At 30.0% G+C, this 13,927-nt stretch overlaps 1 protein-coding gene and 1 pseudogene across 1 annotated transcript; one reads left to right on the forward strand and one right to left on the reverse strand.

Annotated features, from left to right (window-relative positions):
* Positions 1-1,110: 1,110 nt before the first annotated feature.
* LOC137809273 (probable LRR receptor-like serine/threonine-protein kinase At3g47570) lies at positions 1,111-10,142 on the reverse strand (annotated as a pseudogene).
* An 883-nt stretch (positions 10,143-11,025) lies between these two features.
* On the forward strand, positions 11,026-11,562 carry LOC137809274 (uncharacterized). The gene has a single exon (XM_068610407.1). It carries the CDS (start codon positions 11,026-11,028, stop codon positions 11,560-11,562), a length of 537 nt encoding a protein of 178 aa, XP_068466508.1.
* The last annotated feature ends 2,365 nt before the right edge of the window (positions 11,563-13,927 follow it).

The raw sequence follows: 13,927 nt of genomic DNA on the forward strand, positions 1-13,927 counted from the left end.
CTAGTGTCTTGCATTGTCTACCGTCTAGTGTGTTGCAGCGTGTTTGTTGTAGACAGTGATCGTCTAGTGTGTTGCAGCTTGCTAGACCGTCTAGTGTATTGGAACGTCTAGACGGTCTCGCTAGACCCTCTAGCCTTAGTATGTTTTGTGTTGTTTTCAACAGTCTTCCTTCTTAGACTGGTATTTTGTTTTTCCTTAGTTTCTCTGTATATAAATAGCATCTTTGCCTGGTTTCGTTCGTTTACAGTTTTACTGTCATGGGAAATAAAGTTTGAGTTGATGACATGGTTGGATCAATCATTCTCAGCTATGAAATTGAAGTCCCCTAAACATGTAGATCTCTAAGCAATAGGTACTCCAGCACGATACAAATGTGATAAGACCAAGTTGCTTCAAAAATGATCTTAGCTCGTTCACAAGAAAGATAGCTAAAAGCTTAACCGTAATTCAAATTACTATACAGTCAAATTCAAATACCATAAGCAATACATTAGCAATATAATAAATCAATCCTCTGTAGTGAATATAAAAAATTATGCTTCCTATCACTATCACAGTTCAAAACAAAATACATCTCACAAAATTTATGAGAAACTGTAGTGGTTTTCAAGAAAAACACTGTTGTGATCAGAGGTGAATTCTGCAAGCCGTTTTGCAAAACAAATCTTTGGAAAACACTAAATCAGAAAAAGAAAGAAAAATCAATGGATCAAAGTTCCAATAAACTGGGAAAATTTTGGAAAATCCTTTTTATTAAGGAAATGAACTAAAAGGCATACTAGACACCTTTGTTCAGGTTCTTCTCAAATACAACCATCCTTGGACCAATCTTTCAATCGGTGCACCATAAAAGTGATACAGAACATAACAATGAACCATATTTCACTGAAACGCCTTTATGCAGGTATCTTGATCCTTAGTTTGTCATTAATAGTTGTGTAGTTTAATATACCAATGTTCCAACTAATAATACTTTAAAAGCATGAATACCAAGTGAGATTTACATACCAATGATTTTTATGTTACTTCAAAATAAACATAAAACATTGGTATGGTGAATATAGATTTAGTTTGAAAGCATTTTAGTGCTATTTGGAAAATAATGGGAAATAAAAACGAAGTACAGTAAGTACATTACTTTGATTAATTATGACATACAATAAATTGATGCATTCATATGAGAAGATGCAACAACAACAAAAGGCAGAAAACTGGTTACAATATAATTGAACAGTACACCATGCTGCAAACATAAGCTTTGGTTTTGGCTTTTGACCTCAGATTTGATTCTTCAAGCATCAACACCTGAACTACGAAAAGAAGCCTGTTCCCTTCGACGTTCTGCAATTTTGAAATACATACAAAATGTTACAAAATCAAATTGGAACTAAAGAAATTATTCGGGTTAAGAGCTGAAGCCGTTAGCATCTGCAATTAAGAATATAGAAATCTCCATTTTATTATATTGTTAAGTTTGAGAAGAAAAAGTAGTATGTTGGGAAATAATTCATAAAATAAAATTAAACAACAGAGGAGTAAAAAAATATTGTAAATGACTGTTACGCGGAGAATCAGTTTATTTTTCATTTATCTTACCAATAAGAAAGGTTCTTCTAATTTTGCTTAGTTCTATATTGACATCCACTACTATATTCATTCTTTCATCTGGTGCCTCCACAGAACACTTAAGTCCAATCTGAACGAGTAAAACTAAGCACTTTTGAACACTTGAAGTAAGATTCTGATTGTTTTCTTCATCTATGCTTGCTTGTCCATGGTTTGGTACGAGCGATGGATCCAAAATCTGTAAAAGATTATCAGGAAATGAATTTTTCACAAAGCTATACAAATTTTGACCATCTCCAAAGATTTCATCTGTGGGTTTTCTTCCGGTAAGAATCTCCAACAATAGAATCCCGAAACTATACATGTCACCATTCATAGACCCATTCCATACTCTAAAATATTAACAAAAATTGTCAAACTTTGGTTAAATATTATTTTTTCACTAAAAGATAGGGAAATTCAGAGAAATATTGATTCAAGAGTTTATACCATACCTGGAGGAGCATAGCCAACTGTCCCCTTTATACAAATAGTACTAGTTTGCCCAGAAGTGGTAGAGTTGACAGTTGAGAGTAGTCTTGCAATGCCAAAATCACTCACACGAGCAACCATATCATCATCAAGGAGGACATTGGTTGGCTTTAAGTCACAATGAATAATCAATTTCTCACATTCATGATGAAGATAATGTATCGCAGAAGCAACATCAATCATGATGTTTAATCTTTCATCAAGGTTCAACGATCTCTGATGTTCTGCCCCCAGTGTCCTTCGGTGGAGCCATTGCTCTAAGCTTCCGTTTCTCATATACTCAAAAACTAGAGCTTTAAATTCTTCACCTTTGTAATCCGTACTGGAACAACATGTTAAAATCGGAACCAGATTTCGATGTTTAACATTTTTAAGTGCATTGCATTCAGCAATGAAACTCTTTTGAGCTCCTTTTCTTTGAAGATTTAGGACCATTATGGCAACAACTCTGTCGTCTAACTCAAGAGTTCCTTTGTAGACAGAGCTAAAAAATTTCCAGAACCTATCAAGTTTGAAGTTGAGAACCCACTAGTTCCGTTATGCAAACTCTGGTACGAAACTTTAGCTAGTTGGTTAAATGTTGTTGAATCCAAAGATGGCTTCTTACTCCTTTTCCTCATCATTGGTATGGTATAAGAATTGACAGTGTGAGAAGAAAACCAATCACACTAAATAACACTGCTAACAACTTGAATTTGAGGTGTTTTGCAAGTTTCACACCTTTCACCGTGCATGGTGGTAGATGCACTTCTGGAATACCTCCACAAAGCTTACCATTTCCAGTCACCACAAGTCCACTTGCATTTCGAAAGACACCTTCAGTTGGAACCTCACCGTCTAACATGTTGAAAGATACATTGAGATATTCTAAGAAATAAATGTTCTGTATAACATTTGGAATTGATCCAGACAAATGATTCCTTGACAGGTCTAAACGTTGAAACCTTTAAGTGATGCCAAAGAGGGTGGTATGAATCCTTGTAATGAATTTCCTTGTAAATAGAGGTATTGCAACATTATGCATTCTCCTATAGTTCCAGGAATGTGACTAGACAGATGATTCTCAGATATATCTAGTCAATTGAGTTTTTTAGGCTGCCCACTTCTTCTGGTATATCACCTCTCAATGAGTTTTTTGACAAATTCAACATGGTTGTTAGAGAGGTAAAGATTAAAAATCCCCAAGGGTAAGGTTGTTTTGTGAAAGGTCTAGATGTTCTAATTTTTGACAGTTTCCTATACTTGGAGGAACATTTCCTTCTAGCATATTTTTTCCCATATCCAAATGAAACAATTGACTAAGGTTTCCTATGAAGGGTCCTATCTCTCCTGACAGCATGTTTGCATTTAGGTCTAACACTTGCATGTTCAGAAACTTTCCGGAAGTAGTTGGGATAGTTCCAATAATGCGGTTATGCTCCATCGTCAAGAGAGCTAAGCCATTTCCTAATGACTCAGGGATTTCTCTTGATATCTTGTTACCTCCAAGATGTAGTAGACTGAGTTGGATGGATAAATTGCCCAAGAAATTAGGTAAATGACCTCCAAAGTTATTGTAGCTTACATCTACCCAACTTAATATGGTTTGTGAATGACTTTAAAAACTCCAAATCGTTTGTTGAATTGTCACCTAGGTTGTTTCTATACAATGACAGATATTGAAGATCTTGTAGCTTCCCCAGACTTGTTGGAACTTTTCCAGTGAAATGGTTTTCACTTATATCAATTACTAGAAGAACAGATGCATTAGTAATGGAAGGTGGGATTGGACCTGAGATTTGATTCATAGCAATTGCAAGTAGTTCTAGATTGGGGAGGGTGTTGAACATGTTGGGTGAAAGAGATCCATTTAATTGATTTTCTGGAGCTGAGATTAGACTAAGGGATGACATATTATAGAGACAAGAGGGAAATGTGCCAGTCAGTCTGTTGAGATCCAATGATAGAAATGTCAAGCTTTTGAGGTTACAAATTTCTTGTGGAATACCTCCCTCTAACTTATTGTCAGACACAGAAAAATGAGTTAGAGATGAAAGATTACCTACAAAAGACGGAACTCCTCCAGATAACTTGTTGCTAAAAACACTCAATTTTTGTAGCTTCCGAAGACAGCTGATTTGGAAGTGTATTTTGCCAACTAGATTGTTTCCATATAAGAGTAAGCTTCTGAGATTAGTGCAACCTGTCAGGTTTGTAGGAATTTCTCCTACCAATGAGTTATTTGCTAGAGAGAGGTTCCACAATTGTGACAATCGTCCCAATTCTTGTGGGATTTTCCCGTAGAAGCTGTTGTCTCCAAGGTTGAATTTTCTCATATTGCCTATGTGAGGAGATATGGATCCCTTCAACTTGTATCCTTCCAAATTCAACCCTGTAACTCTTTGAAGCATGGGATTACATGTGATTCCATACCAATTACAAAAGTGAGTAGAACTATTCCAAGAGAGTAGGATTCCATATGGATCCGTGGATATGGATTCCTTGAATTTGAGCAATGCCAAATGATCGGTTTGATTTTCTGATGCAAAGGCAATTGGCTAATCCACACTGTGTTCAATGTAAAGAGAGAAAACAGATGGACATAAACAGACCAAAGTGTTTCATTTTGATGAGGAATTGGCTATGCTGGTGTTTCTTACTCTTAGACAGCTTTATATAGTTTTGGTAACCCCTGGAAGCATGGTTGGTCCTTCTGCTACTTTGATTTTAATTGCCTTAAGTTCACACGAGACAAGTTAAAACTAAATTCTAAAAGATCTGTTGTCAAAACTGTTAACATATACTATATCTTTATTTCACTACTACTTTTCAAAAGGAGAATACAAATATCTTTAATTAGTCTCACAATAAATCTTTGAACTGCACATGTTATCATAACAACTATACTCTAAATTACATTTAAAAGCATACTATATAAATGACAGTTAAAATTAAAATTAAAGGTAATAATTATCGTCAATTCTAGTTTTAAATAAGACCCATTCTAGTTTCAAATAAAATTGAGGTTTGAGTTTAATGCTTAACAAAAATTATTTCTTCCAATTACCACATTTTCACTATGCTTCAATGTTAATATAGTGTGAGGAATGGTTTTTTTGAAGAAGACATAAAGAACATGTACGTCCAGAGACTAAGCATGTGAAGTGAAACCTTTCTATGATGACCTAAAATTCAAGCAATAGTACAGTAAGAGTAGAGTCATGGTATGAACTAAACTTTCCCAAGTTTTCTCATTGCTCATGAATCTTAAGTTTGTGAAAATCGTCGTGAGGCAATGTTATGTTGCACGCACGTAATGTTATGCTGCTTTCATTTCTAATTTCTTCAAAAACGGTGGCTTCTCGTGGTTAACGTTGTATATGGATTGAAGTGGAACCAAAGGTTGATTTGAACAAACATTGTCAACACTCAAAACACACCATGTTCCAAAGCAAAACATATCTGAATTTGAAGGGAATTTGGTCTTCCCAAGTTTGAGTTTCATGTTGAAATATCTTTTTAGTTTAACTCCTTTTAAATCAAAAATTACATTTCACAGGATAAAAATGTAAAATTATGAGTTTTAATTAAAAATAAATAATAAAGTTGTAATAAATTTTACAAACTCTCAATTTTTGAAACAGAATCAAGTTTAAGTTTGATTAGGAGTAGCATTTCAATCCAATTTATGCTGCCATATACTATTTGCTACGTGTTTTAATTGCTATTAAATTTTAGGTTTATTAATTAGTTTATTCCTTGTTAGAGTTTTTTCTTTCTTCAATTTCTTCCTACAGTTTTTCAAAGTCTCAATTGTTTTTTTTTTAATGTAATGTCATATTATAATTGTTTTTTTTTAATGTAATGTCATATTATGGAACACCATGTCGTGAAAAATAGAATGACGGTCCCATGGGGATTGATAGATTTAAAAGGGGTTAATATAAGATTGTCTTTCTACAAAAACTAGTTTTTGGAATATAACGTTGTCTTTTTACGAATACTTGTACCCAGGCAACTCACGGTTTTTGAGAGGAAGTTTAGCCTTCGTTAATAATAAAAAAATATATTATATCAATATATCATAAAATAATATATAAAAATACCATAAAATTAAATATATAATTTTTTATGAGTAAAATAAACTTGTATATATAATACTGAGAAGATAATGGTAGTGAGGTAAACGAAATGTGGGTATTAGACAATATGAAACATTAGATGATATACTTTATAATTTGAATTGTTTGACTTGTTATTTTTTTTTCATTATGTGAATGTGTGTTTTGATACTTGAATATAATATGTTAATTTTAGATTTTGCGGTATCTTCATATTTGTAGTAGATGACATTTTGTAATAGGCGGTGAAGACAAAAAGGTTCGATTTTGCAATTTTGTAATTTGATTTTTTGAATAGTTTAAAAACTAATTCATCAATATTTTGTAATATTGATCGGAGGAGACAAATAAAAATAAAAAAAATAATGAGAAAATCATTTTGTTCTAAATAATGGGAGATATGTTGGAGATTCCACATCGACTAGAGATTAGAGCCTTTCATAGTATATAAGTGGGTGCAAACCTCATCTCATTGAACCGGTTTTATGGGGTTGAGTTAGGCTTAAAGTCCACTTCGTAACATGGTATCAGAGCTATTTCGAGCCTATCCTAGCGAGTGTTTGTGTTGGGCCTATCGTGCCACCCGCTATGGGGCTCCTATCGGACCACCCAAGTAACACATTCAGTCTGAATTAATTGAGAAAATTTATCAAAACGTGTATAAGAAACATGTTTTAGACTCTTAGAGAATGTACTGAGTATTGTAGTTGTAGAAAGATTGTTTAAATTATCCAAAATACATGAAGGCATCACAATTTGTTTTCGCTAGCATAAAAAGCTTTTAATCCCAAATGTTAAAATTACAATAAAGAACTTATTAATAGTGTGATATGTGATGAACGATCTAATTGATTATACTGTATGATGGGTGAAAGACAGTCAAATCACTTTAAATAGTTTTGTGAATCCATTTAATCTTTTTTTAACACTACAATATATTTTTATATATTTTATAATGAGCATAAAAAAGGGTTATGATAGACGTTGCAGGGGAGTGAGAAAATTTTCGTTCGAAATATGAAAAATTACAACAATGAACTCGTTATACAATGTGACATGTGATAATTATACATTAGGATGAGTGAAAGATTGTCTAGTACCTTTAAATAATTTTCTAAATGCTTTTAATATTTTTTTATTAGTAAAGGGCAGTCGTATATTATATAATGAGCATAATGGGGTGGTATGATAGACACTTTAAGGAAAATGCAAATAATTTCATTCCAAATATTAAAAAAAATTACAATAATGAACTGATTATACTGTGTGACATGTGGTAGACAGTCTAACTAATGATACAGTAGGATAGATGAAAGACTTTCTAATACCTTTAAGTATTTCTTTGAATCCTTTTAATAATCTTTTTCATCAGTACAATGCAATTGTATATACCATAATGAGCATAAATGAGTGATGTGGTAGATGTTGTAACTTCAATTTAAATCTTTTAGTTGCAAATATAAAAAAAAGTTACAACAATGAACTCATTATGCACTCAATTAAGGCATTGGACGTTGTAGGTGAATTATATAATGTGACATGTGATACACTGTCTAATCCCTTAAAATAGTTTTATGAATCCCTTTAATGAGTATAAAGGGGTGATAGGGTAGATTTTAGTGTTAGTGAGAAGTTTTTTATTCCATAAATTAAAAAGTTACAACAATAAAGCGATTATACAGATTATACCGTGTGATATGTGATAGACAATCTAACTTATTATATATAGTAAAATGAGTGAAAGATTGTCTAATCTTCTTAAATAAGGTATGATGAAAGACTAATCCATTTAATATTTTTTGTAAGTAAAATACATTTGTATATATTATAGTGAGGAAAAGGGTGATACTGTAGATGATGTAATGTTATTGAGAAGTTTTTCATTCCAAATATTTAAAAAATTACAATAATGAAGTCATTATATAGTGTGATGTGTAATAGAGAGTCTAATTGATTATAGAGTGACATGGATAAAAGACTGTTTAATCCTCTTAAACAAGGTTCTGATTAAAAACGGTCTAATCCTTTCACTACTACATATATAATAATATATAATAATTAGTAAAATAAAAAAAATTGTTATAAATCAAAGGAAATGTTACTAAGATTTAGTAACATTTTATCGTAGCATATATTTTATGTAACTAAAGACTTTTAGTAACATTTTTATATTTCAATAGATACATTTATAAAAATGTCATTAAATATTTTTTATAACATTTATTTAATAAAAATTTAACATTTTTAAAATGTTACTAAATATTTTTAGTAATGTGTATTTAATAAAAAATAAAACTATAAAAATGTTACTACAAATAAATTTTTTTAATATAGAGGTGACACTTTAAAAATGTTACTAAATCATTTTAGTAATATTTATTTTAAAAAAAATAAAATTATAAAAATGTTATTAATTATTTTTAGTAACTTTTTTTTAATAAAAAGGAGACATTTTAAAAATATTACTAAATCTTTTTAGTAATGATTTTTAATAAAACCGTAACATTATAAAAATGTTACTGAAAACTTAACATTTTTAATAAATAAGTAACATTTTAAAAATGTTATTAAATTTTTAGTTATATTTTTTAGAAAGAGAATAACATTATAAAAATATTATTTAAAATCTTCAGTAACTTTTTTTTAATAAAGAAGTGACATTTAAAAATGTTACTAAATTTTTTTAGTATTATTTTTAATAAAAAAATAACATTATAAAAATGTTACTAAAAATCTTCTGCTTGATAAATTTAAATTCCCAAATGAGAGCATACGTGTCTTCTCAGGTATCTCCTTCAGTTCTTTGCTGATTAGTATATGAATTTTATATGATCCACATCCTTTTCAATTTTATTTACTTTTATTCTTTCTTTTTGCTTGAATGCATAGAAAATTGAAGTAGAAAAATAATTATATATCTGTATTGAAAGCTATTGCTTGAATTTTTGTTAAAGACAAATTTTTCAATGAATAGGTAGGTTCTTATTCTCATTAACAAGTAATATCTTAACATATCTACTTTCATAAGATCTTGAACTTTCCATGTTGTATGAGTGTTGAGCAATAATATACGTGTGAACTTTAGTAGTGTAGTGAAAGATAGAGATTAATTTTATTCTAGAACTTGTAAATTTAAGAAGAAAAGAAGGAACCCAATTTAATTCCAACAAAAAAGAATATACTAGATTCCTTAAAGTGGTTAGTGAGTGAGTGTCCGTCATCAAGGGGAATAAATCATGCAGAGAACTAACTTATCCCATAACGGGCATTATGATATGAGAAAATCACCTGTATTTTGAATTTCACTTACTTTTTTTTTTCTCAGTTACCAGCATTCGAACACAGGTTTGGGAGGAATCAATCTTCCAATTGGTTACCATCCAAACCAATGCATGCTAGTAATTTCACTTACTCTTTCAACACTTTGTGAATCAACATTTATATCTTTATAATTATTTTCAAATTTCTGCTTGTAATAATAATCATTATTAACCAATAAATCAAAAGAAAAAAACTAGAAACATATTTTAGAGAACTATATTTACATGAAGAGTTCAATGGTTGTGGAGGACTGTTGGAATGTCTTAAGATCTTTTTCAAGTGTGACAACTCCAAATGTAAGGTCTTTCTATGCTTTTCTCTTTTTGCTTCTAGGAGTGGTCTGACCTTGTTTCTACATTAAAGTAAAAAAAATGTAATGTGTAATATCTAATTCAATAACAAGTTTAATGCAAAATTTATATTATATACCTCAATAACAACTTCTTCTTGGAGATCTTGGGTCATTACTCTTGGAATACAACTTTGCGATTTAGTGGAAGCAGATTTGATGTTGTTTAGAAGTTCAAATTTCCTTTCTTCTACTTGCTCTTTTAGCTTGACTTCCATCTCCTCTTGCATTTTTTCCTTTATCCTTTGAAGCTCAACTTCCATCTCCTCTTGCATTTTTTCTTTTATCCTTTGAAGCTCAACTTAGGCATTTTTTTTTACCTTCATCAACTAATCTTTGCATCTCAATTTGAGATTTGATCCCCACAAGTCTGAAGGCACAACCTCTCTTCCATATGTCCGTACATACCCATGTCGCTCTTTTCCAAACACTTGGGAAAATACATCATCTGAAGTTGAACTTTTATCTCGTTCTTCTGAACTAGAAGCAACTGCATTCTCAAGCTTTGACTGAATAATTATGAATAAAAGAGGTATTATTATGAATAAAAGTAGGGAAATGAAGTTACAATTTTTTCTTATACGGTTATGGTGGATCAGGAATTTTTTTTTTATGTGGAAAACTTTGTCTACTGCGATTCGATCAAAAGGGTTGATTGTGTTGAATGTAGATTTTAACAGTATAACTTCTTTGTTACCTCCAGGAGGAAAAACAACTCATTCTACCATTTGCATTCCTTTGTTAATAAATGATCAGTCAACCTGTAATATACCTCAAGGAAGTCTTAGGGCCAAATTGTTGATTGAAACTAAATTAATTATATGGGATGAAGCTCCAATGATTAATATGTTATGTTTTGAAGCCTTGCATAGAACTCTAAGGGATGTCATGAGGACTAAAAGTGAAGAAAACACCCTTAAACCTTTCGGTTGTAAAGTCATTGTATTGGGAGGAGACTTTAGGCAGATATTACCCGTTGTAAAAAATGGATCAAGATATGACATTGTCAAGAAAACAATAAATTACTCAGAATTATGGAAAGCTTGCAAAGTCTTAAAACTTATCGAGAATATGAGATTAAAGAGTCATAAATCTATGCAAACTACAACATAAATAAAAGAGTTTTCTGATTGAATACTTCACATTGGAGATGGAGATATGGACTTAAATAAGTTGGGACAAGGAAGTATTGAAATACCAGAAGACATTTTAATTTTACATGTTGAACAACCTTTATTGCAGTTGGTTGAATTTGTTTACCCCGCCTACATAAACAATGTTACCTGTGGTGGTTCTTTTGATGATGGTACAATACTATGTCCTACTACAGAATATGTGGATGAAGTGAATGAGTTCATTTTATCCTTAGTCCCCGAAAACGAAGTTACTTATTTAAGTTCAGACACCCCTTACGAATCTGATGAACAAGAAAATGCTCAAGCTGAGTGGTTTACAATTGAATTTTTGAATGCTATCAAATGCTCCGGAATTCTCAACCACTGTGTTAAATTAAAAGTTAGAGTTCCAATCACGCTTCTAAGAAACATTGATCAAGCCAATAGACTTTGCAATGGAACAAGATTACAACTAACTCACTTGTGGAAGAATGTTATTGATGCCAAAGTTATTACTGGGAAAAATATTGGTGATCAAATATTTATTCCTAGAATGAACTTGACTCCTTCTGAATCATGATTTTCGTTTAAGTTTCAAAGAAGACAATTCCCAATATCTTTGTGCTTTGCTATAACAATAAATAAAAGCCAAGGTCAAACACTTAATAAAGTTGGTCTATATCTACCACGTCCAGTGTTTACACATGGATAATTATATGTTGTTGTTTCCAGAGTAAAATCTAAGAAAGGGTTGCAAATATTGATTTTGGATGATAATGGTAATACCACTAATTTAACTACTAATGTGATTGCAGAGAAATATTTGAAAATGTCTTAAGTATATTATTACAGTCATACATATGAGGTATGAAAATTCTTTAATCCAAAACTATTCTTATTTCTCATATCTTTGTTGTAATATAACAACATGAATTTAAGAACTTATATACATTTTGTGTCACAACTTGACCATTCATTCTATGTCACAAAAATGTGTATTGATCCTTATATTATCGAAAAATATTTTGATGGTGATCTTGAAAGTGTAGTACGTATTCTTAATTCTTTGTAGTATGTGCTACATTTCATTTTCAAATTTCTTTGTTATACTTTTTTAATTTAATTTCATGTTTTAAAGGAAATTCATTATTCGAAGAAATGGTTGTGCAATATTAAAGATGTTACACGATGATTCTCTGCACCACTTGTTGAGGTATTGTTTACTTAAATCATTAATTTCCATAATTTATTCTTACTATTATAAATTTCTTTATGTACTTAATATCTTAGGATTGTTAATAAATTGTCAAATTAGGCTCTTGATTGTAATGTCAATTTGTTGATTTATGGAGTGATATTCTTTTAAGGGCCACACACTGGATGATCATATCTCATTGACGACATTAAGAACAAATATCAAAATTGAAAAGGAAGTAATTTTAATGTATTCTTGATACTACTTGGACAGTTTTAGTTTCTATTCGTTACTTTGTAGACATTGTTTAATTTCTCTTTAGAACATATTTTGATGTATTAGTATAATTACTTTTTAAAATTTGTTTGTGTAATATTGTTAGTTTCATCACTGGACACAATGTTTCATGTACGTACTTACCTTATATTTAATGTTGGCATTAAAATAATTTCTTAGACTTCAATAAATATATATATATATATATATATATATAATATTTTGTTGTTATTATTTTTTAGTTTTATTTATGTTACTTTCATAAGTTTTTTTTTTATGTATAACTGATATAATGAATTATTTTTTTAATATGTTAGGTAAGATTGTTTGTTTCATGAAAGATAATAATTACCTTATAATTATTCTTCAATTCACATCTACTAAAATTGTATAATGTATTATTTCTCCTCTTTTTTAAGGCCATTTGAGTAATATGTTTATTTCGTCAGAGGGTTTAGGTTTGTTATTCATTTTCAATTTTCAATATATGTTGCTATAATGAGGTAATTATTTCATCCAACTTTACTTAAATTCTTTTATGTTATTCTCATCATTTCTGTATACATTTTAATTGTTTTCTTTTATTAGTAATACTGTTGTGTTTTCTTATTTTTCTCGCACTTTTACTTTCTAAGCTAATTAAAGTTGACTTATTTAAATGGTTGACAATTTGAATATAATATTGTTAAGAAAAAAATATGCCAACTACATTAGTCGCTGCTTCACATCTCATGTTTAATTATTGTTTTATCATGGTCATCATTTTTATCTGCATATTAAGTGTGTTTCTTGAGTACTTATATTGATTTGTTTTCTTATTTAAATGGTTTGAATTTCAATATAATACTCTTACGACCAAAATAAGCAATTAGAGCATCACATGTTTTGTTTAATTATTATTCTTGTGTATATGCTATGTCTTATAATTAATTGTTATTTATTCATGTTCTGTTTTTATACCTTATATCTCATACCTTACATGCATTATATACGTTACTATTGAGTATATATCAATATTATGTTCAATAAAGCAAGATAGAAGCTACATCATTTAATATTTACAAGTCTTTTGTTTATTGATACATGCGTGCATTAAATAACTGTCAGAGGAATTAACTCAATAATTTATTTTATTCTTTTTGAGATACACGGTGGCCTTTCTCAATTCCTTATACAATGTTTTCAAAATTTTCTTTCTTCTTCCTATGCAGAATTACTGTAGCAGGTAATCATTTCATCCCAACATTAACAATGTTAATAACTTTAATTTTGCATTTCTAAAATAATTTTTTATAGAATATAAATTTATTTAAAATTTAATATTATTTAAATTTTAACCTTTTGATTTAAATCCTTATTATTCTTCTTATATTTAATAAATTATATTACATAAAGTAGATTAAGCAATATTTTTTTTTTACATTATTAAAGACATTGAAAATTAGTATATATTAAATATATTTTTTATATGTTC

Source organism: Phaseolus vulgaris, chromosome 2, assembly GCF_000499845.2.
Source record: "Phaseolus vulgaris cultivar G19833 chromosome 2, P. vulgaris v2.0, whole genome shotgun sequence".
Lineage (NCBI taxonomy): Eukaryota > Viridiplantae > Streptophyta > Magnoliopsida > Fabales > Fabaceae > Phaseolus > Phaseolus vulgaris.

Bases quoted from the DNA above. Each gene is read 5' to 3' on its own strand.
- LOC137809274 (XM_068610407.1), top strand. From the start codon at position 11,026: ATGGACTTAAATAAGTTGGGACAAGGAAGTATTGAAATACCAGAAGAC.